Below are 21,389 nucleotides of genomic sequence, written 5' to 3'. Positions count from 1 at the left end.
TCTATGATCCAAGCTTCAAGCAAGCGCCATGCACAAGCTTATTGACATTCCCAAGGAACTGTGAAAGATTAATGAGACACAACTTACTTTGGCAGAAACCATGTTGATCCTGCTTTGGAAGATTTGAGCTTGCATATTTTTGATTAACTTTAATAATGCTTTCCACCCACCAATTTACCTAGAAAACACGTTAAACTGGCCTACAATTTCCTGGATTCCCTCTGGATCCATTGTTTAAATTGTGTGCTACATTGGTCACTTTCAAGTTCTTAGGAATGGAGGCCAATCTTAGGAACTCGTTACATATTTTTTGTTAGGTCAAACAGTTTCACGTGTGAGTTCTTTAAGAACGGTCACTGTTGGGCTAAAGTGGGGGACCCCCATTCACATCCCCTTCCGGTCATGAAGTTCATGGGGTAACTTTGGGCCAGTCAGTTTGTCAGCCCAACCTACATCAGAGGGTAGGCTGGAAAGATAAAACAGCAATGTGGTGGAAATAACCATGCACACCACAATGAGGAAATGTAGGTGTTGTTTTGGAAAAAATGCCCCCAAAGGTATAAAAGTAAAAAGCAAGGGAAACTAGTCATATACCAAAATTAAATGGTATCAGTAGGGTTCATGTGGAGGACAGCAAGGCTCACTTTAGATCCCCACCCTTGAGCAATGCCTACAAGTAATTACAGTGGTACCTTGGTTCTTGAACTCAATCCGTTCTGGAAGTCCGTTCGACTTCCAAAACGTTCGCAAACCAAGGTGCGGCTTCTGATTGGCCCCAGAAACAATGCTGGCAGCTGAAATGGACATTTGGCTTCCAAAAAACATTCACAAGCCAGAACACTTACTTCCGGGTTTGCGGCGTTCAGGAGCCAAGCCATTTGGCAGCCAAGGTACCACTGTAATCCTTGCATGGACATTGGGGTGGGACTCACTGACAAGAGGTGTGGTTTTGCTCTGCTCCACGTATTAGCTCTATGAAGGTCATGCAATTTTCTGATGAGGGCTACAGTCTGCAGTGGGGTAGCCAACATGGTGCCCTCCATGTGCTGCACTTCAACTCCCATCAGCCTCCAATTCCCATCACCCCCAGCCAGCATAGCCACTGGTCAGGGATGATGGGAACTGTAGTCCAACAAACATTGTGACTGCACTATGTTGGCTGCCCTTGGTCTCCAGAATGTGTAAAATGTCAGTGGATGAAATATTGCTTCATATGATCTATAGAGACAAAGATGTTCTCACTCGTGCTTCTCTTTGTATCATACAGTTGAAGAAAGATTCGGAGAATATCATAGGCATCAGTGCAGTTCTTACTCCATTGGCCGATTTATAAGCGTTGCTGTGCAATGGATTCTGGCGATCAGGAGCCCTTCACCGTCACAACGAGCATGCACAAATACGTGGAACAATGTTTGCTGGGACTGGGACAGATTCGTCTGCAAGTCCAACATGGTGGCTATGGGGGACGGCTATGGTTCAGTGGGAGAATGTGTATGTTGCATGCAGAATGTCCTGGGTTCAATCCCCAGCTGGGAGAAAACTGTGTCTGAAATTTTGGGAAGCCGCTGTCAATCAAGGTAGACAGTACTGAGACAGATGGGCCAATGGTCTGACTCAGTAAAAGGCAGCTCCCTGTGTTCCTATGACCGATGTTTTTCATATGTACATTCAATGGTTTTACTTATAATTACAGTATTATATATTTATTTATACCCCACCATTTTTCCTGATGGGACTCAAGGCTGCTTACATGTAAAAAGGAAACACTAAAGAAAACAATTAAACATTGTTAGAAGTAAAACTACACACATATGTAAAATCTATTAAAACCACACAAATAATTACAATAAAAACAGCATGGCACCAGCCCTCTCATTAAAAGTTCCCAAAAGCCTTTTGGAACAGAAGCTTTCACCTGCTGGCGGAAGGACAACAAGGAGGGAGCCAGTCTTACATCTCTAGGGAAGGAGTTCCAAAGTCTGGGAACAGCCACCGAGAAGACCCTCTCCCTACCAAGTGTGCCTGGGAAGGTGGCAGGACTCAGAGAAGGGCCTCTCCCAAAGATGTCAACATCCAGGCAGGTTTGTATGAGGGAATACGGTCTTTCAGATAGCTTGGACTAAAGCTGCGTAGGGCTTTAAAAGTCATAACCAGTACTTTGAACTGTGCAAAGAAGTCAACGATCTGGCTGCAGCTTTTCGAGCCAGTTGAGGTTTCTGAGCACTTTTCAAAGACACCCCGCATAAAGTGAGTTACGGCGTTTTCATTTAAATGCTAAATAGCATGGGGGCAGAATAGAACCCTGAAGGACCCCATAGGCCAGGCATGGCCAAACTTGGCCCTCCAGATGTTTTGAGACTACAATTCCCATCGTCCCTAGCTAACAGGACCAGTGGTCAGGGATGATGGGAATTGTAGTCCCAAAACCTCTGGAGGGCCAAGTTTGGCCATGCCTGCCACAGGCCAACAGCCAAGATGTTGAACAGGAGTCCCCCAGGACCACCTCCTGGGTTTACCCATCCAGGAAGGACAGTGCCACTGTAAAGCAGGACCTCCAAGTCCCAGCACAGAGAGATACCATAGTCCAGATCTTTCCAAACTTTTCACGTTGGTGACACTTTTTGGACATGCATCAATTTGCAACACAGTCATTCAGTTTTACTAGCAGACCGTAGGTTAAACTAACCCCTTTCCAGCCCTGGCATCCCGCTTCTTTGGAAACCTCAAATACTGACGCTGAATAGTATGTTCTTAACATATCTTCCCTAGCTAATTGCTCCATGTGGACTTGGACGTGTTCAATCTTGCGGCTTGAGGTCCCTTGAAATGCTGCAGGATTTACAGGTTGCAGAGGGGATGACATCTCCATTTAGTCTTAATTCCATGGGCAGTTTATAAAACCATCACTCATCAGTTAGAAAAAAAACCCCACAGATTTTATTTAGCAGGTCACATAAGACTACAGGAAGCTGGGAACTGGCATTGCTGTAACAGAGCTGCTCCCTGCCCCTCATTGGTCTTCTTATAAATGCCAGGGTGTTGGAATCCTGGAGCACAATAACTGGTCAAAGAAATAATAGGGTTTTCTGTTTGGATGCCTTTAGATCACATGACGGGGGGGGGGGAACGGAGTGGAATTGTAACAGCTATGAAGAATTGCACTGCCTCTTTGGAGTCAGTTGGGAGTACATTTCAAGTTTAGTTTAAGTGGTATGGGGGTGTAACTGCATTGCTCTGAAAGGTGCTGTCCTGTTGGATTTTTAAAAATGAGATCGTGTACAGCTGTTTTGAGAGCTCCATCAATTTTCTTAGATGCCCGTATTGAATCAGTCAGAGAGTAGTTTAGATTCCTCTTTTTGTTCCTTTTAAATCAGTCCATTTCCCCCAATAAAAATACAATTTTTTTATTTGAAATCTTGAAGTCCTTCAACCCAGGTTATGAGCACATAGTACCCAAACAGTAAAATGTGTTCAGTTATCTTCTGAAATGTTAGGAGTTGGGCTAGGGTGGAATGAGAAACAATTGCTAGTAATACTAGTGTTTTCTGGGAGGATGGGCAATGGGTGGGTTATTCTCACAACTTTAACCCCTACATTCAAAACAGGCATTTAAAACAGAAAAGGTTTTGTGTCAGTCAGTGGGGGGAATGGAAGAAAGTTGGCAGTGAACTTTCAAACTAGTGCTAACATGACGTTGCTGTGAATACAACTTGACAGTGTACTTACTTTTGAATTGGTTTAAGAATTCTTTCATTCAGCAAATCCAGTACTTCAGTGCAACTTTCTTTTTTTGCTTTTCCCATTCAGCTAATCTAGTAACACATGGAGGGACCTCAAGACCCTGTCTTAAAGCAGAATACCAAGCTGCTATGCTGACACATTACAAATATACTCTTTGCAGTGACTTACAGTGAAAGATGTGCAAATAAGGCATGCGTGGCACCTTTTTAAAAGACAATAAAGGTTTGTTTTAATTATGCAGAAAGCTTTTCCTCATTGTAAATTGCTTTATCTCTGGTTTCCCTCTTATGTAAATTGAGGTGTACAAAACATATCTTAAACCTGTAAATAAATTTGAGAGTTAACCGAAATGTGGAATTTTTTTAGTGAATTGGATTTCCAAATAATCTTTCGTTCGTTTCCTTCCTTCCTTCAAAATTGATTTGTTTGCTGTTACTTCAGCACGTTAGAGAAAAATAATGCAAGTGGGGAGACAGGAGAGGAAAACATCCCAACATTCCCTGGCTTCCCATCAGCTGGAAAATGTACCCATGGAAAGTTCCCTATTACCCAACAGATTCTGCTCCATCTCAGCAAATTAATATCATATGCCTTTCATGCTATAAATTTGAACTGCATCTGCACACCTAGCTACCATATATGCTAATAATATAAAATTTTAATTAGCAATAGTTCTTACTGATTATCCAGATTTAATACTATTCCTCACAAAAACTGGGATTCTGAAGTGAGATATCCACACAACAGAAGTTGCCTTGAGTTCCAGTCACAACAGAGAGACAGCTTAAGGTCCAAAGAGTTTGACTGCTGCAGAAGATCAGGCTTCAGTAATACAGTTCGGGACTTGATATATTCATACACTTTGTAGGCTTTGCAGATAAAGATATGTACAAGTAGAAAGTATTTCTGTTGCTCCAGCAATTCAAGACGTAACACAGTTTCCGACAGCACTCACTGACTGACTCTCAGGACAAGACACCGGACAGCTGAGCAGAGATGCCTCCATCACCTATATCAGGCATCCCCAAACTCGGCCCTTCAGATGGTTTGGGGCCACAACTCCCATCACCCCTAGGTAACAGGACCAGTTGTCAGGGATGATGGGAACTGTAGTCCCAAAACATCTGGAGGGCCGAGTTTGGGGATGCCTGACCTATACAGGTGGCACTGGACTGTTGCCATAGCAACTGGCTTGGCTGACTCTGACCCTATTGCCTTATCCTCATACATGGGATGATTTGAGCTCATCAAGGAAATTATCCCTTTCCTCCATGTCTGATTCCTCCAAAAACAAATTCCACAATACTTCAAACTCATAAGATGTGGAACCGTAGGTAGACAAATGCATACTACTACAACATCCCACGAACCCCCTAGACGTAATAATTTAAAAAAAACAATGAGAGGACGACATAGGCTATGAGATTAACCCCACTCAGTGGACCAGAATGTGGTCTAAACCCCCCTTTAAATCCATATCAACGAAAAGGAAAGAACTCACTCTGAAACTCACCTACAGGTGGTACCTAACACCAAGGAAATTAGCGCTAATATGCCCAGGAACCTCACCAAAATGCTGGAGAGGGTGCACCTCCACAGGCACATACCTCCACATGCGGTGGGAATGCCCCCAAATCCAACTATTCTGGACAACAGCCATACGAGAAATATGTAAAATAATAAAGAATTAGAAATCACCCCAGAACTGGGCCTACTAAACATCTTCCAAGACAATAATGCCCACTCACATCACAAAGAACTCATAACCCACCTACTCTCAGCAGCCAGAAACATAACCAGACAGTGGAGAGGCCTGTCAGGAGTAAGCATGGACCAATGGTACCAAATAGTATGGAAAACAGCCTTACTAGAAAAATTAACCAATAAACTGAAACTGACATAGAAGCATGATCAATAGAATATGGCTATCCTGATTCAAAAAACACCCACCCAACTCACACATGAAAACAAGGTTCACCACAGCCAATCACAAACAAGCAACCACACCCCAACTTCTCTCTCCACCAAAGGAACACAAGCGAATAGCAAAGAGAACCTGCACAAACGACGCTGACACAAAACCCTACACATACATTAAGTAAAAAAGAAACCTCCCCACCCCACCCACCATGGCCCCTCCACCTTTTCTTCCCTTTTCTTCCTAATGTAACACTAATGTCTCAACAAATGAAACTGACCTGTAGAAAAGGTAAATTGAAAAAAGAGGCATTGCACATACTTTTATAAACCAAGAAATCTTGAAAAAAACATTAAAAAAAAGAAATTTTAAAAAAAAATATGACACAAGCGAAACTTGCTATATTGTATATTTTGGGTGCTGATACCACAGCATCTTTGGTTTAACAGAGAACATAAGATATACTACCTTAGGCCCCTACAGATCTGGGATAAGGAGGGGTTCCCACTTCAATAGGTGGTATTTCCAAGCAGCTTTGAACTTTGGCACCAAATTTCTTTTTAAAAAGGCACTGATTATGTATTCCTTTCTCTAAAGCAACCTCCCCCAACCTGGTATCCTCCAGTTTTGCACTACAATTCCCATCAGCCTCTGCTGGCACTGTCAATGGTCTGGGATGGTGGGAGTTGTAGGCCAACAACATCTGAAGGACACTAGGTTAGTTAAAAGCTCTAAAGGCACCTTGGGTGACAAAGATGTACCGGTAACAGCACAGGTTGAAAATTCTCAACATTTCTTCCAGTACATCACCAGTCTCTAACCCAACCCAAATGGAGGCCCATAGTTTACAGCAGGTGTGGAGAACTTCTGGTCCGTAAGCATAATTAGCAGGGGTGAATTTTTGTAAACCACTTTGAGGTGGTTTTTTTGTTTGTTTTTTACATTCAATCAGTATAGAATTTTAATGAAATAAATAATAAGGTCTGTGAGGCCTCATTTGGCCCACAAGACTATTTCAGCCAAGCCATGTCTGCCCGCCCTACATCAAGTGTTGACCAGGTAAAAACATGGCTCAACTGAAAGGGGTTTTGAGGCACTGTCAATCAGTGGAATGGTAGTACCTGAAATATCCTAAGCAAACAGCTGTGTTTGCTTTGCAACACCTGACAATCAGCTAATCATTGGGTCTTACGAAGCCCTATGAAAAGTGCTCTGCAAGACCCATGTGGGCAAAAGGGCCACCTGATGTAATCGTGATGTCAGTGGTCCTGCTCACTTTCCAAAGTTGGCCCGCAAGTGGTGGGAGAGAGAACACTGAGGAACAATAATAATAATAATAAATTTTATTTATTATCTGAGGCAAAACTGGGCTCATAGAGGCTAACATCAAATATATGACATATTACCATAAAATCAAGCAATCAATTAAAATACATCCTACATCCTAAAATCAAGTCAGAATCAAAGTAAAACCCAATCAGATGGCAGCCTGCAAGGTAGGGATGGGGACCTTAAATGCTCACCAGGAAGAGTCCACTCCTGTCCGCTAGGTAATTAGTTCCATTATGAAACTGCTCTCATTGTAATATTGTCATGTTTACATTAGGCGGTTTCATAATACAGTATTTGTATCTTAGAGAGGAACTCCTCCAGCACTGGAGCTCTGGGCACTGACTGGAAGCTGTCTATTTGGCATTTTACTACAAAAGCCGAAGAAAGTTAGGAACACAGGAATAAAAATGAGACCGTGAACAGCCCCAAACAAGATCACCAGAAACATGATCTTAAAAAAGGTTCTGAAGATGTAAGAGGATGCCATGGAGAGTACAATAACTCCCAAGATAGTGGAAATAGCTCCCTGTGTAACAGGATAGCCAAGGATGTACAAAGCATCCACAGCCTTGTCATTCACTTTGTGTTTCTCACTGGCAACAAAATTATAAGAAATATGGGCTGAGAAGTCTACTGAAAACCCTATGCAAATTACAAGGTTGATCATGGATATGGAATCAAGATTCACACTCCAGAAGGACATGAAACCAGCTACACCGACAATAACAGAGGCAATAGCAAAGGTTACCCACAAAGAACAAAGAGGATTGGGAATGAGTAGTAAGGAAATGAGTAGCATGGCTCCAGCAGCAATCACAATAGCTTGAACCGTGTCCTGAGCGATCACAAGATATTGATCAAAGTATATAAAAGCTGGATGATAAACCATTAACGGTACCTTGCAGTCCTTAGCAAGACCTCTCAGCTCATTTAAAAGACTCCTCTCATCCACTGCAGTAGTAACATTGACTGTCTGTATGAAAAAACGTGATGCTATTATTTCTGTAGCAATAACATAAACATCCCACTTGAAGTCTGGATTAATCCCAAAAAGGGTGGCTAAATTGTCAATGAAAAGCCTACGGTCATCTATATTGAAAGACATACGTTTAGCGACATCTTGGTAAGTTCTCAACCAGGACACTGATAAATTCTTGTTGACGTAGGATGAGCTTTCTAGTGCGTTCATACAGTTTTCAACATCTGCACGGACAGATGAATCCCAATAAGCTTTGCTTTCAGTAACAACCACCATAACCCTTGGGCCGTATTCTGAAAAATATTCCTTTTCCCATTCATAATACTGGATGACATAAGAATTGTCACTAGCTAGATTTCGAAGATCTATACCTTCTTGGACTTGAGTGCAGCCAAAAATACTAATACCCAAGTAGATGAGATAAAGGACTACCACAAGCACCTTGGTCCAGCTGTGCATAAGGAAGGGACCGTAATACTTTCTAAAGAATCCATTCATGGGGTGTTCAGTCTCTGCTCCAGTGGACTCATCAAAAGACCCTCCTACACAGCACATGTTATATGTGCAGCCCTGAGAGTCCTGAGGCTCATTGTTCACTTTCATGAATGTGAGCCAGTGTCTGTTGCTTTCTTCTCGTCTCCCATTTAAAGCAAGAATGGCCCCCAAGAATGTCAGGTTGTATAAGTAGCAGAACACAAAGGCTGTTCCTGTGTAGATGCAAAATGCCTGAACGGACTGGAATGGAGTTGCAATTCCAATGTAAAAGGCTAACACGTCTGTGAGGGTTGTGATGGTAATGGATACAGCTGCTTTTCCATAGGTGTCAGCCATTCGCTCTCTGACACTGTCCTTCACTTTAGTCTGCTGCCAGCAAGACACCAGGATGAACATGTCATCAACACCAACCCCTGAAGAACGGCAAATATATAACATATTAGTTCCTATATGTCATGCGAGAAGAGAAATACAGTGGTACCTTGATACTTGAATGGCTTGGCTCCCCAAAAAAACGGCTCCTTAATGCCGCAAACCCGTAGATATGTAATTTTCACCCATCATGATTCTTAAATATATTAATGAAAAGCCCAATGGAGAAGTCAGGAGGAATGTGTACATTTGCTAACTTACCAAGGATAAGAAATGGCGAATTTGCAACTGTGACAACAAACGGCTCCCCACAAAAGAGCAGCAATCCAAAGCTGCTGACGACAGATAAGCCTGCTGACAGCACCCCAAAAGCTGCAACCCACACTTTTGTCCGTACACAGTCCAGCCTGAAACAGAGATTAAGAAGATTCTAATTCGATTCAGAGTATCACGGTCCATGTACTAATCCCCCCTCCCACTGAACCAAGCTAAACCCGTTAGCACCACATGGATCGGCTATGCATGCACTGAAGCTGTGTGAAGCTTTGTTTTGAAGCCCTAGTTGCACAAAATATCTCAAAAAAGGATGCAAGCTTCCAAGCTCCCCAGAATGCTTCATCAGCTAGACAGTAAACAAACTAAGGAGGGGGGAGAACAAAGTTGGCTGTTGGTAAGGCCATTGAGTCTGCATTCTTCGATGGAATGTGGGAAAGATGGCAGACATTCAGATGAAGCTTGGTAGATCTACTACCTCCTCCTAATACATAATAATAATAATAATAATAATAGTAATAATAATAATAGTAATAATAGTAATAATTTATTATTTCTACCCTGCCCATCTGGCTGGGTTTCCCCAGCCACTCTGGGCGGCTTCCAACAGAAGGTTAAACATACATTAAAACATCAATCATTAAAAACTTCCCTAAACAGGGCTGATTTCAGATGGCTTCTAAATGTCATATAGTTGTTTATTTCTTTGACATCTGATGGGAGGGCATTCCACAGGGCGGGTGCTACTACCGAGAAGGCCCTCTGCCTGGTTCCCTGTAACTTCGCTTCTCACAGTGAGGATACCGCCAGAAGGCCCTCAGCGCTGGATTTAAGTGTCCGGACAGAGCAATGGGGGTGGAGACGCTCCTTCAGGTATCCAGGACCAAGGCCGTTTAGGGCTTTAAAGATCAGCACCAACACTTTGAATTGTGCTCAGAAATGTACTGGGGGCCAATGTAGGTCTTTCAAGACCAGTGTTATGTGGTCTTGGCCGCTGCTCCCAGTCACCAGTCTAGCTGCCACATTCTGGATTAGTTGGGAGTTTCTGGGTCACCTTCAAAGGTAGCCCCACACAGAACGCGTTGCAGTAGTCCAAGCGGGAGATAACTAGAGCATGCACCACTTTGGCGAGACAGTCTGCGGGCAGGTAGGGTCTCAGCCTGTGTACCAGATGGAGCTGGTAGACAGCTGTCCTGGACTCAGAATTGACCTGCACCTCCATGCACAGCTGTGAGTCCAAAATGACTCCCAGGCTGTGCACCTGCTCCTTCACAGACACAGTTGCCCCATTCAGAACCAGGGAGTCCCCCATACACTCTCACAAAATGAAAAGATAAAAATTACTTCCCTTTTCTCAGCAATTACCTTGAGCATGAGATAATTGAGAAGGTTATTGTTAAGGTATACGTGATGGAAAACAAAGGGACCACTTCCTTAGTATTTTTTTCAAACTCTTCTTGTCTGGACAATGAAGTAAAATAAGCCACCTGCCATAGGGAGCGGTGGGGGGGGGGAGAGAGAAAAGGTCACATGTTAAATATTTTCTCTCTCTTAATATATAAATCTATTTTTTTTAAATAATATTTATTATTTTTCCAAAAACACTGGGGAAAAAGAAAAAAAGAAAAAGAAAAACAATACAACACATCAAATTAACAAAACAAGACAAAGACAATAAAATAAATCAAACAATTTCATTATCCCATCTTTCATTCACTTATTTCCACGACCTCCTCACACCTCCCTTTTTGTATTCCACTTCTGTTAATTATTTCAGCAATTCCTTTCCATCTTCCTCTGTTTTCTATCCTATAATTATCTTAACTCATTCTAACCTTATTTTTTCCTTTAATACTCTATTAACCTATCTGTACTTAATTCCTTATAATATTTCTACTAAAGCCATATAACTTCATTTCAACATTTTTCTAACATTAATTAATTTTACAATATTTCTGTAGATAGTCTTTAAACTTTTTCCAATCTTCTTCCACCAACTCCTCTCCCTGGTCTCGGATTCTGCCAGTCATTTCCGCCAGTTCCATGTAGTCCATCAGCTTCATCTGCCATTCTTCCCGGATGGGCAAATCTTGTGTCTTCCAATACTTCGCGATGAGTATTCTTGCTGCTGTTGTTGCATACATAAAAAAAGTTCTATCCTTCTTTGGCACCAATTGGCCGACCATGCCCAGGAGAAAGGCCTCTGGTTTCTTCAAGAAGGTATATTTAAATACCTTTTTCATTTCATTATAAATCATCTCCCAGAATGTCTTAATCCTTGGGCACGTCCACCAAAGGTGAAAGAATGTGCCTTCAGTCTCATTACATTTCCAACATTTATTTTCAGGCAAATGGTAAATTTTTGCAAGCTTGATTGGTGTCATGTACCACCTATAAATCATTTTCATTAAGTTTTCTCTTAGGGCATTACATGCCGTAAATTTCATACCTGTGGTCCATAACTGTTCCCAGTCAGCCATCATTATATTCTGTCCAACATCTTGTGCCCATTTAATCATAGCTGATTTCACCATTTTATCCTGAGTGTTCCATTTCAACAGCAAGTTATACATTCTTGACAAATTCTTAATTTTAGAATCTAGCAATTCTGTTTCCAATTTTGATTTTTCCACCTGGAAACCAACTTTTTTGTCCAAATTATATGCCTCCATTATTTGATAATAATGGAGCCAATCTCGCACTTTATTTTTCAATTTTTCAAAGCTCTGCAATTTTAGTCTGTCTCCCTCTTGTTCCAGAATTTCCCAATATTTCGGCCATTTGGCCTCCATATTGAGTTTTTTCTGTGCCTTCGCTTCCATTGGTGACAACCATCTTGGGGTTTTCTTTTCTAACAAATCTTTCTATCTTATCCATACATTAAACAATGCTTTTCTGACAATATGATTTTTAAACGCTTTATGTGCTTTTACCTTATCGTACCACAAATATGCATGCCAACCAAATACATTATTAAAACCTTCTAGGTCCAACACATCAGTGTTTTCAAGTAGCAGCCAACAAAAGGCAGCTGATTCATAGTAGAGTTTTAAGTCTGGCAGGGCAAATCCACCTCTTTCTTTAGCATCAGTTAATATCTTAAATTTTATTCGGGACTTCTTGCCCTGCCAAACAAATCTGGAAATATCTTTCTGCCACTTCTTGAAACAATCCATCTTGTCCAAAACAAGAACAACATCCTTGGCAGCACATTCATTTTTATCACAGCAATTCGGCCTAACAATGATAACTTCAAGTTTGACCATATTTCTAAGTCCTTTTTCACTTCAATCCAACTTTTTTCATAATTATCCTTAAATAGATTTACATTTTTAGCAGTCATATTAACCCCTAAATATTTCACTTTCTTAACCAATGTTAGTCCTGTCTCTTCCTGAAATTTCTCTCTCTCATTTACAGTTAAATTTTTCTCTAAAACCTGAGTTTTCATCTTATTCAGCTTAAAACCTGCTACTTGCCCAAATTCTTGAATCAGTTCCAATACCCTTTTTGTACTAGATTCTGGTTCCTGTAGGGTCAATACTAAATCATCAGCAAATGCTTTCAGTTTATACTGTTTAACTCCCACTTGTATACCTTTGACCTCTTGGTCCTTTCTTATCATGTTTAACAAAACCTCAAGGACCGATATAAAAAGCAGTGGAGAAATTGGGCAACCTTGTCGTGTCCCTTTCTCAATCTTAAACTCTTCTGTCACTACATTATTCACAATTAATTTTGCCTTTTGTTCTGAATAAATTGCACCTATACCATTTTCAAAACCTTGGCCTACCCCCATCCCCTGTAGATTCTTCTTCATAAAACTCCAAGAAATGTTGTCAAAGGATTTCTCCGCGTCCACAAATATCAAGACAGCCTTAGTATTAATATTCACTTGAAGTTTTTCTAAAATATTAATTATATTCCTCATATTGTCAGACAAATGTCTGCCCGCTTGATCTTTATGAATTTCTTCTACTAACACCTTTTTTAATCTTTTGGCCAAAATGTCTGCAAAAATTTTATAATCCACATTTAGCAACGATATGGGGCGGTAGTTTTTGAGCTGTGTCTTTTCAGTCTGTTTTCGGTATAAGTGTAATGTAAGCTTCCTTCCACGACTCTGGTGCCTTTCTTCCTTCCAATATTTCATTACAGACTTCCATCAATGGTTGTATTAACCAATCTATCAAAGATCTGTAATATCTTGGAGATTTACCTAATTGCATGTTCTGAATAGCCCCTTCCACCTCCTGGTCCGTTATTTTGTAGTTCAACATTAGTTGTTTTTCCTGTGAGATTTTGTGTAGTCCATTTATTTTCAAGAATCGATCAATGTCCATTTCGTTTTGCTTCTCCTGTGTATAAAGTTGTTTGAAATACCTCTGGAAACACTTCCTAATCTCCACTGGGTTCTGTATATTTTTTCTTTCCACTTCCAAATTCGTGATAGTATTGAGTTTTTGTCTTTTTTTCATTTGCCAGGCCAACAATTTCCCACATTTATTTACCGATTCAAATGTCTTTTGCCTCATCTGTTTAATCTTCCATTCTATTTCCTGATTCATCAGCTTCGCATATTGTACCTGGTATAACTTTATCTCTTTCAGAATCTCCTGTGACTTTGGTTTTGCTCTCAGTTTCTTCTCTCCTTCCCCTATCTTTCCCAGGATTTTATCCTTTTTTTCATTCTGAGTTCTCTTCTTAATTGCATTCTGTTGTATTAGGAATCCTCTCATAACCGCTTTGCTTGCATCCCAAATTACTCTTTTTTCCACTGTAGTGTTCATGTTTATCTCAAAATAATCTCAGAGTTTTTTTGGCCTTCTTGGTCACCTCTTCATTCCTAAACAAGGTGTCATTCATCCTCCATCTGAAGGAGCCGCTTGGCATTAATTTCATTTCCATCTTCACCGCATTATGGTCCGAACAAGTTTTGGGGCAGATCTCCACTTTGCTAGTCTTCGGAGCCAGTCCCCTGGTTACCCAGATTTGGTCAATTCTTGTCCACATCATTTTAGCCTCAGAGAAGAAAGTTCCCTCTCTTCCCAGAGGGTTCTTCATTCTCCAAATATCAACTAAATCCATATTTTCAGTCATGTCAAAAAGGGTTTTTGGTAGTCTACCATCTTTGGTGACTACCTGTCTCTGTGCCTTATCCATATTTGTAGACACCACTCCATTCATATCTCCCATCAAAATCATATTATAATCCATCAGGGTCTCATGTAACTTCTTAAAGAATTCCGATTTTCCTTCATTTGGTGCATATATACCTAGAATCAAAAATTTCTCTCCTTGTGATTGAATTTCAATTGCTACAAATCTTCCTTGGTCGTCTTTAAATAAGAATTTCGGTGATAGGCTCTCCTTTGCATAGAGGACCACTCCTCTTTTTTTAATTTTGTCTGATGAAATGAATTCTTGGCCCAATCTTTTATTACTCATTATTTTCCTGTGTAGCCTTATCACATGTGTTTCTTGTAAACAAATTAAGTCCAAATGTTCTTTTTTCAATAAATGAAAGACTTTCCGCCTCTTTTCAGGGGAATTTAGTCCATTCACATTCCAGCTCAAAACCTGCAACACCATCATGTAATTACGCTAATGTTCCTCCAACTGCACCCAATGCTTGCTCTTCTTCTGTTGGTAGTAATGGTAGCACGTTCACTGGGGAGTCCAGTCCAAAAGACAATGTTGATATGTCCAATGTTCCCCTGTTTGGTGATCTTCTGTCCGATGCTCTCTGCTCTGGTGCTCTATCTGGTGATCTTCTGTCCGATGCTCTTGGCTCTTTTCCAAGTCCCTTCTGCAAATCTTCCTCGTACTTGTACAAAAACTTCACTTTATCCTCTACTGATCTTATTTTTATTTTCCTACCTTTGAAACTGAAAGATAGGCCTTGGGGAAACTCCCACCTAAAGATAATTTTATTCTTTCTCAGCAGGGCAACAATATCTCCGTAGTCAGGCCTAAGATCCAAAAGATATTTCGGGACATCTTTAAAAATTACCACTCTTGACTGTTGTACTTCTAGGTTCTTCTGGTAGTGCCAACCCAAGATTCTATCTCTCTCTTCTTTAGATCGAAGAGTAATCAAGCAGTCTCTTATTATATTCTTCTCTTCCCCCCCTCCTCTTCCAAGTCTGAAGGCCCTCACTATTCTAAACTCTTCTTGTCCCAAGTCCAGGTCCCAAAAATCAGCAAATTCCTGTGTAATAAAGTCTATCAAACTTTCCTTCTCAAATTCAGGTAGGCCTCTGATCCTCAAATTTGTCTGTTTTTCTTTAAGTTCAATCATAGCAAGCGTCAGCTTATGTTCATCAAGTTGCCTCTGTAGGGCTGGGACTCTCTCTTTCACCAATTGTGTTACTTTACATTCAGCAGCTGCAGCCTTTTCCCTAGCTTCCTCCGCAGTCTGCTGTGTATCAATTTCTGAATCGTTTCTGTATTGGTATTCACCTTTAGTCCCAAATTGTTTATGCTTTTCGTATTTAAATCAATTTTATTAGTTGCCGCGTCCACTTTCTTATTAAGCTGTTCCAATGAGTCATTTATCTTACTTAACGCAACCGCTAGTACCTCTTCTGATAGCATTCCTTTTGATTTTGGTTGTGCTGATATAGACACAGCAGCAGCCGGAGGGAGGGGATCTGGTATTGAACTTCTCCTAGGTTGCTGCCTAATCTTCCCAGACCTTAATGTTTTTTCAGCAGTTGGCAAATCTATTTTTTCCTTTCCATTTGCCATAACACTTAAACGATTCAAGGTCAGTCCCAGAGTCTCACAGTTTCTTATCTTACAGCTGGAAATTCCCCTAGCTCCACACTTGTAGAACTCTTGTAAAACAACCAGTTTCAAAAACTTCCACTAGGGGGAAACAGTTTCAATTTATGTTACTTGTATTGATCAATAATGTCCTCTTTTAAACACAGTTCAAACATCCAAAGTTAGTTTCCATTTTCTGTTACTATTTATTCCTTTTTAGAAACAACCAGAGACTGTAGAAACAATGTAGAAACAATGTATTTGTCTTACTTAGCTAGCTGTCAGTGAACGTTCTATAAGCTGTCAATGGACATTCCAAAAGACGTCAATCCAGCTAGCAGCCCGTTTCCAGGGTCAGAGCGGCAGTATTCTGACTCTCTTCACTCTCTCCTGCAGGTCTACTCAGTCCACAACTTCCCCCCTCTTCTCCTGCCCCCGAGGGGGGATTAAATGTTCTTTACCGTTGAAATTTTAGTCTTTTGCAAAGGGCTTTCCAAGGCTTCAGCTTACAGCCTTTTTGCTTCAGTCTATTTACAAAAAGGGGAGGCGGACTTCCTGTATTGAACCTCTCCGCTTCGATACCAAATTATACGTTTAGAAATCTAATTCTCCCGTTGCAGCTCTACTCACGGGTAATTGCTTTAGATTCAAATTGTCCACAGGAAAAAGTCAGCGCTCTCCGGCAACAGCTATGCGGCTTCGCTCCGTGGAAGAAGCAGACGACTCGAAGCACCGCACCACTCACCGCACGTCGCTCCGGAACCCCGAAATCGGGTTTCCCCGCGAGTAGGGGAGGCGCAAAAGGTGCCCGCCGAATCCCACGTTCACAGGTTTCTCCTGCCTGTGATTTTTTGCGGGTCTCTGCCTTCGCCGTAGCGGCCAGACCCAATTTTCCACGGGGCAAATTCCTCCCGGTCAGAGGAATTCAGCCATTGCCGATGGCGCCAACCCGGAAGTCCTTGATATATAAATCTAAATGCTCACAAGAGTATAAAGACAGGGTGCAATTAGCAGAATATAAGTGGGACCTGAAATACATTTTGCAGCATGGAGTGTTCCTGCTTAGGGGCCCAGGATAGCAAACAATAAAAACATCCTTAAAACAATTCCAATACTGATGTAGACTGGGAAAGATCTCTACTTGCTAAGAGCAAGGTTCTTCAGGAGGCACTTAAAAGACAGTCGATACAGCGTCTGTGTAATATTCAAGCAGTGGGGAGTAATTCCAAAGGACAGGTGTCACAGCACTAAAGGCCCAAGTCCTACATTGTGCGGAACAGACCTCCTGATCAGGTGGTATCTGCTGGAGGCCCTCAGTGACTTGATTTGCCATATAAGGGGTGAGGTGGTCTTTCAGATAGCCCTTCCTAAACAGTGCACGACTTCATACACCAAGGGTTCAAGTTAGGCAGCCCTGCCCTCTTTGAGAATAATTCATTTCACTCCGCATCCCATTGGACACTCAACATTCTGAGGCCGCCCAGCAATTCTCAGTCTTCATTAAGCTGCTTGGTTGGGTTGGCTGAACAAAGTCTCTAATGCCTCAAGTCACCAATGTGTGCACAGCCTATGACTGGCAGAGGCCGCAGGTTAGCACCACTGTCTGGCTTCCAACTTCTAGAGACAGCCACGAGTTTACATAACTTTTAAAATGGGATTAGACAAATCCACGGAGGATAATAATACCGATGGCAACCAGCCATGATGCTATTCCATGTCTCCAGCTTCAGAAGCAGCATGCCTCTAAGTAATGTAAAGGATCCCTGACCATTAGGTCCAGTCGTGGATGACTCTGGGGATGTGGCACTCATCTTGCTTTACTGGCTCAGGGATGTGGCGTACGGCCAGCATGACTAAGCCGCTTCTGGTGAACCAGAGTAGCGCACGGAAACGCCGTTTACCTTTCCGCCGGAGTGGTACCTATTTATCTACTTGCACTTTGACGTGCTTTCGAACTGCTAGGTGGGCAGGAGCAGGGACCAAACAACGGGAGCTCACCCTGTCGCGGGGATTCAAACTGCTCGGAAAGCCCTAGGCTCTGTGGTTTAGACCACAATGCCACCCATGTCCCTTATGCCTCTAAGTACCAGAGTGAGTTCTGTTTAATAGCGTGAGAGGGGAAATACATGCTAATGAATGAAAAGCTGCAACAGACTAACCCAAATGGAATAAAACTTACTGTCTGGAGCAGTTCCTATACTTTTCTTCTGGATGCAAAGAGGCATATTAATAGCCTTACACTGAACAGTGTTACTGGCTCCAGTACTCAAACCACATAGTGGTGGGGGGAGGGGGGAGGGAGAGAGAGAGAGAGAGAGAAAGGGTGGAACTATTCAGGCCTGGGTAGCACAGATAAGCAGAACTAGTTGCACTAATAACCACCCTAGCTGAGAAAACAGATACAGTACAAATTTTGCTTGGGCTTGTTAGCCAACCCTCATTTTTAGCAGCCAGTGAGGTTCTGCTTTCTGTTCTACAAATGCTAAGGGAGCAGGTCCTTTTTTGTTTTCATTTTCGCAAAGAAGGGGGAGGGGTTCCTATGGGTGAGGAGCTGTGGGTCGAATGATATGCATTTCGAACAAATCAGCCCATCACACTGACATAATCTGGCGGAGGTGTTGCTAAAGGTTAATTCAGGGCACCAAGCTTTTTGCAGTGGGGCCCAAATCTCAATCCCCTTGCTCCCCCTATTTAAAAATATTTTGAAAACTTTATTTATAGTGCAGTTGGAAGTCCTGCAAAGAATATTACTGTATTCTCCAAATCCCAGTCAACCACCATATTAATTTTCTAGAGGCATCTATAGTGGTGCCCTGCAAGACGAATGCCTCGCAAGACGAAAAACTCGCTAGACGAAAGAGTTTTCCGTTTTTTGAGTCGTTCCGCAAGACGAATTTCCCTATGGGCTTGCTTCGCAAGATGAAACGTCTTGTGAGTTCTTGCGAGTTTGTTTCCTTTTTCTTAAAGCCGCTAAGCCGTTAATAGCCGATAAGCCGCGCTTCGCAAGACGAAAAAACCGCAAGACGAAGAGACTCGCGGAACAGATTAATTTCGTCTTGCGAGGCACCACTGTATGCACATCAATTACATATGCAAATTATATGAAAAATTATGTGCTGGGCCTAGGCTCTGGATCATTTAAGTATTCATTTATTTATCTACATAATTTATTAATCATTTTATATCAAGGGTGGGGAACCTTTTTGACCATATCTCTCCCCATCCGACAGTCCAACTTTGACATGTGCGTAGAGGCAATTGACAGATAAGGTGGTCCTGTCAAAGTTGGCCCACGGGAACGGGGGAAGATGGTGCCCAAGCAGAACTGAAGTCCCAATGCATCAGCTGATGGGTGGTCCCTTCTGCTGGGATTGGTTGTATGTGCAGCTGATCTAGCCCTATCTCTGCCTGCCCTGTGCCTGACATCACATGTGACATCAGATGTAGGGCAGGTGGGTATGGTTTGGGCAAAATGGCCTTATGGGCCAAATGGTGAAGCATGGCAGGCCAAATTTGGCCCATGGGCTCAAGGTTTTCTGCCCCTGATTTACATCCAAGCATGTCCAAGCTGTGCAAAAGAAGTAATTCAGGAAACAGCATAAAAGCATAAAATGTGCATTATTTTGAAAGAGGCACTCCTTGGCATTCTTGCGTTGCCAGAGATGCTGCAATAGCTTGTTTTCTAATTACTTACTAAAATTAAATGTTTGGCCGCCACTGAATGCCTCCACTTGCTGATGCAGGTGCGTTAGGCATGGGGAACCTCTGACCCTAGTGGTTTGACTTCAGATCCTGTTCGCTCCAGTAAGCATGGCAGCATGCATCAGGCAGACACAGAGAGTCATATCGCGGCTCTATCGTGCCAGGAGACGCTTACCTGGATGGTTGCGAGGTTCAAAGATTTCAGCACGCCCGGGATGCGCTCCAGAAACGTCCGGAGCCAGAGCGCGCTGTCGTTTCTGCGAGAAGCCTCATCCTCCTGCAAGTAGTAGAAGAGGCGCAGCGCTTTGGCCGCCCGGACGGGGCGCGCCGGCCCATCCCCGGGGCCCAAGTCGAGGCCTCCCAGAAAGGGGGGCAGGAAAAGGGGGTTGGCAGTGAGCGGAGGGACGTAGAGCGGGAAAGTGAGGTCGGGCAGCAGCGCCTGTATCCCGGCCGGGTCGCCTTGCACCAAGCTGAGCAGCGGGTTGGCGCTGCTGCAGTTGTGGCCGGGGCTGCTCCGCGCGCAGAGCTGGGCGAAGGAGAGCGCGGCGCCGTCGGGGCTGCGGAGCCCCCGCACCGCCTGGTCCAGCGCCAGCAGCTCGGCGAAGGCCTCCCGGGTGAGGAGCGAGCCTCCGCCGCGGGCCACGGCCAGGAGGGAGGCGAAGGAGCCCTCGGTGCTCAGCCTCTCGGCCGAGAAGCGCCGCGCGTCGTCGGTGAGGAAGTGCGCCTGCACGAAGCGCCGCTCGCCCTTGGCGGGGCCCCCGAGCGGCGTGAACTGGCCCTCGATGTCGTTGTCCTCCAGGCTGCTCAGGAACACGAAGCCGGCGCCCAAAGCGGCCGAGAGCGCCACGGGCACGAGCAGGAAGGGCCACGGGTGCGCGCCCACCAAGCCGCCTAAGTCCCGCAGCGCGCGCGACAGGGGCCTCTCCACGCAGTCCGTGTGGCAGTTTTGAGGCGCCATCGCCTTTTCTCTTTCTCCTCCTACCAGCGGCGAAGAGAGCAGGAGCTCAGACCGTTATCTGAGGAAGTCAGGCGTAGGGCAGCCCGGCCCCACTTAGCACGAGTGTGCTGGGAAGTTTCTAAAACATCTCGAAAAGGGGGAATTGAGCGGGGAAAGAGGTAAAAATGGCCGCTGGGCGAGGTTCGCCGGGAAACGCCCACCCGTTAACCGCCTCCGAAGTCGGTTGGGGGGGATTCTGAGGGAAACCCCGTTCAGCGAAGGCATCAGTTTCTTGGCTGCAATCTGGCTGCTACGTCTGAGGGAAACTCCGGAGAAAATCCAGAACGAGAGGGCGCAGTGCCTTTTTATTTTTTATTTTTTAAATATTTTTTATTGCTTTGTTTTCCAGGGTCAAAGTACAACATTGATACATCGTCAGTAACACAACAAAAGCTTTTCTTTTTTTTTTTTACAAAGTAGAGAAACAAGAAAAAAAAAGATTCACTTTTTCAAATCCTTTTTCAACATCTACTGGACTTCCCCACATCCTCCATCCCTGCATTCTTTACAATAAAAATCAACAGCAAATTAAAACCTTGTTTCATGTGTATTTGTATTTTCATCTAATTATTTACTCTAAAAGTTAAACTTTTCTCAAACATAACTTAGTTTCAATCATTTCCGAATCTCAATACTGAAGCATGTTTTTCTCAAAACTTAGCAAATTCTCAACATTCATATAACTTAAAATGTTTTTGTAAATAGTCCTTAAATTTCCTTCGTCTCGGCAGTCTTTTTTCCGCAAGGGTGGGCGACCTGCGGCTCTCCAGATCTGCTTGATGACTGGCCGTTCTGGAGAGGGAGTCCTAACA

General features: G+C 43.1%; 1 protein-coding gene and 1 long non-coding RNA gene across 2 annotated transcripts; one reads left to right on the top strand and one right to left on the bottom strand.

Annotated features, from left to right (window-relative positions):
* Positions 1-2,377: 2,377 nt before the first annotated feature.
* On the top strand, positions 2,378-4,091 carry LOC144329304 (uncharacterized). The gene is made up of 2 exons (XR_013394792.1): positions 2,378-2,743; positions 3,808-4,091. It is a non-coding gene; the product is annotated as an uncharacterized LOC144329304 (long non-coding RNA).
* Positions 4,092-6,984: 2,893 nt separating this feature from the next.
* LOC114607649 (patched domain-containing protein 3-like) lies at positions 6,985-20,867 on the bottom strand. The gene is made up of 4 exons (XM_077936821.1): positions 19,756-20,867; positions 10,476-10,597; positions 9,099-9,244; positions 6,985-8,878 (listed from the first exon to the last, which is right to left on the bottom strand). Exons 1-4 carry the CDS (start codon positions 20,536-20,538, stop codon positions 7,293-7,295), a joined length of 2,637 nt encoding a protein of 878 aa, XP_077792947.1. The 5' UTR covers positions 20,539-20,867; the 3' UTR covers positions 6,985-7,292.
* Between the last annotated feature and the right edge of the window lie 522 nt (positions 20,868-21,389).

The sequence above is a fragment of the Podarcis muralis genome, chromosome 12 (genome assembly GCF_964188315.1).
Source record: "Podarcis muralis chromosome 12, rPodMur119.hap1.1, whole genome shotgun sequence".
Lineage (NCBI taxonomy): Eukaryota > Metazoa > Chordata > Lepidosauria > Squamata > Lacertidae > Podarcis > Podarcis muralis.
Note: the sequence above shows the minus strand (reverse complement) of the source record. Positions and strands in the feature narration are given on the sequence as shown.

Coding starts and splice junctions, on each gene's coding strand:
- LOC114607649 (XM_077936821.1), bottom strand. CDS start 20,538: ATGGCGCCTCAAAACTGCCACACGGACTGCGTGGAGAGGCCCCTGTCG. Junction 10,598..19,755: donor TGAACCTCGCAACCATCCAG/GTAAGCGTCTCC, acceptor TCCCTATGGCAG/GTGGCTTATTTTACTTCATT. Junction 9,245..10,475: donor TCAATTATCTCATGCTCAAG/GTAATTGCTGAG, acceptor TCTCTGTTTCAG/GCTGGACTGTGTACGGACAA.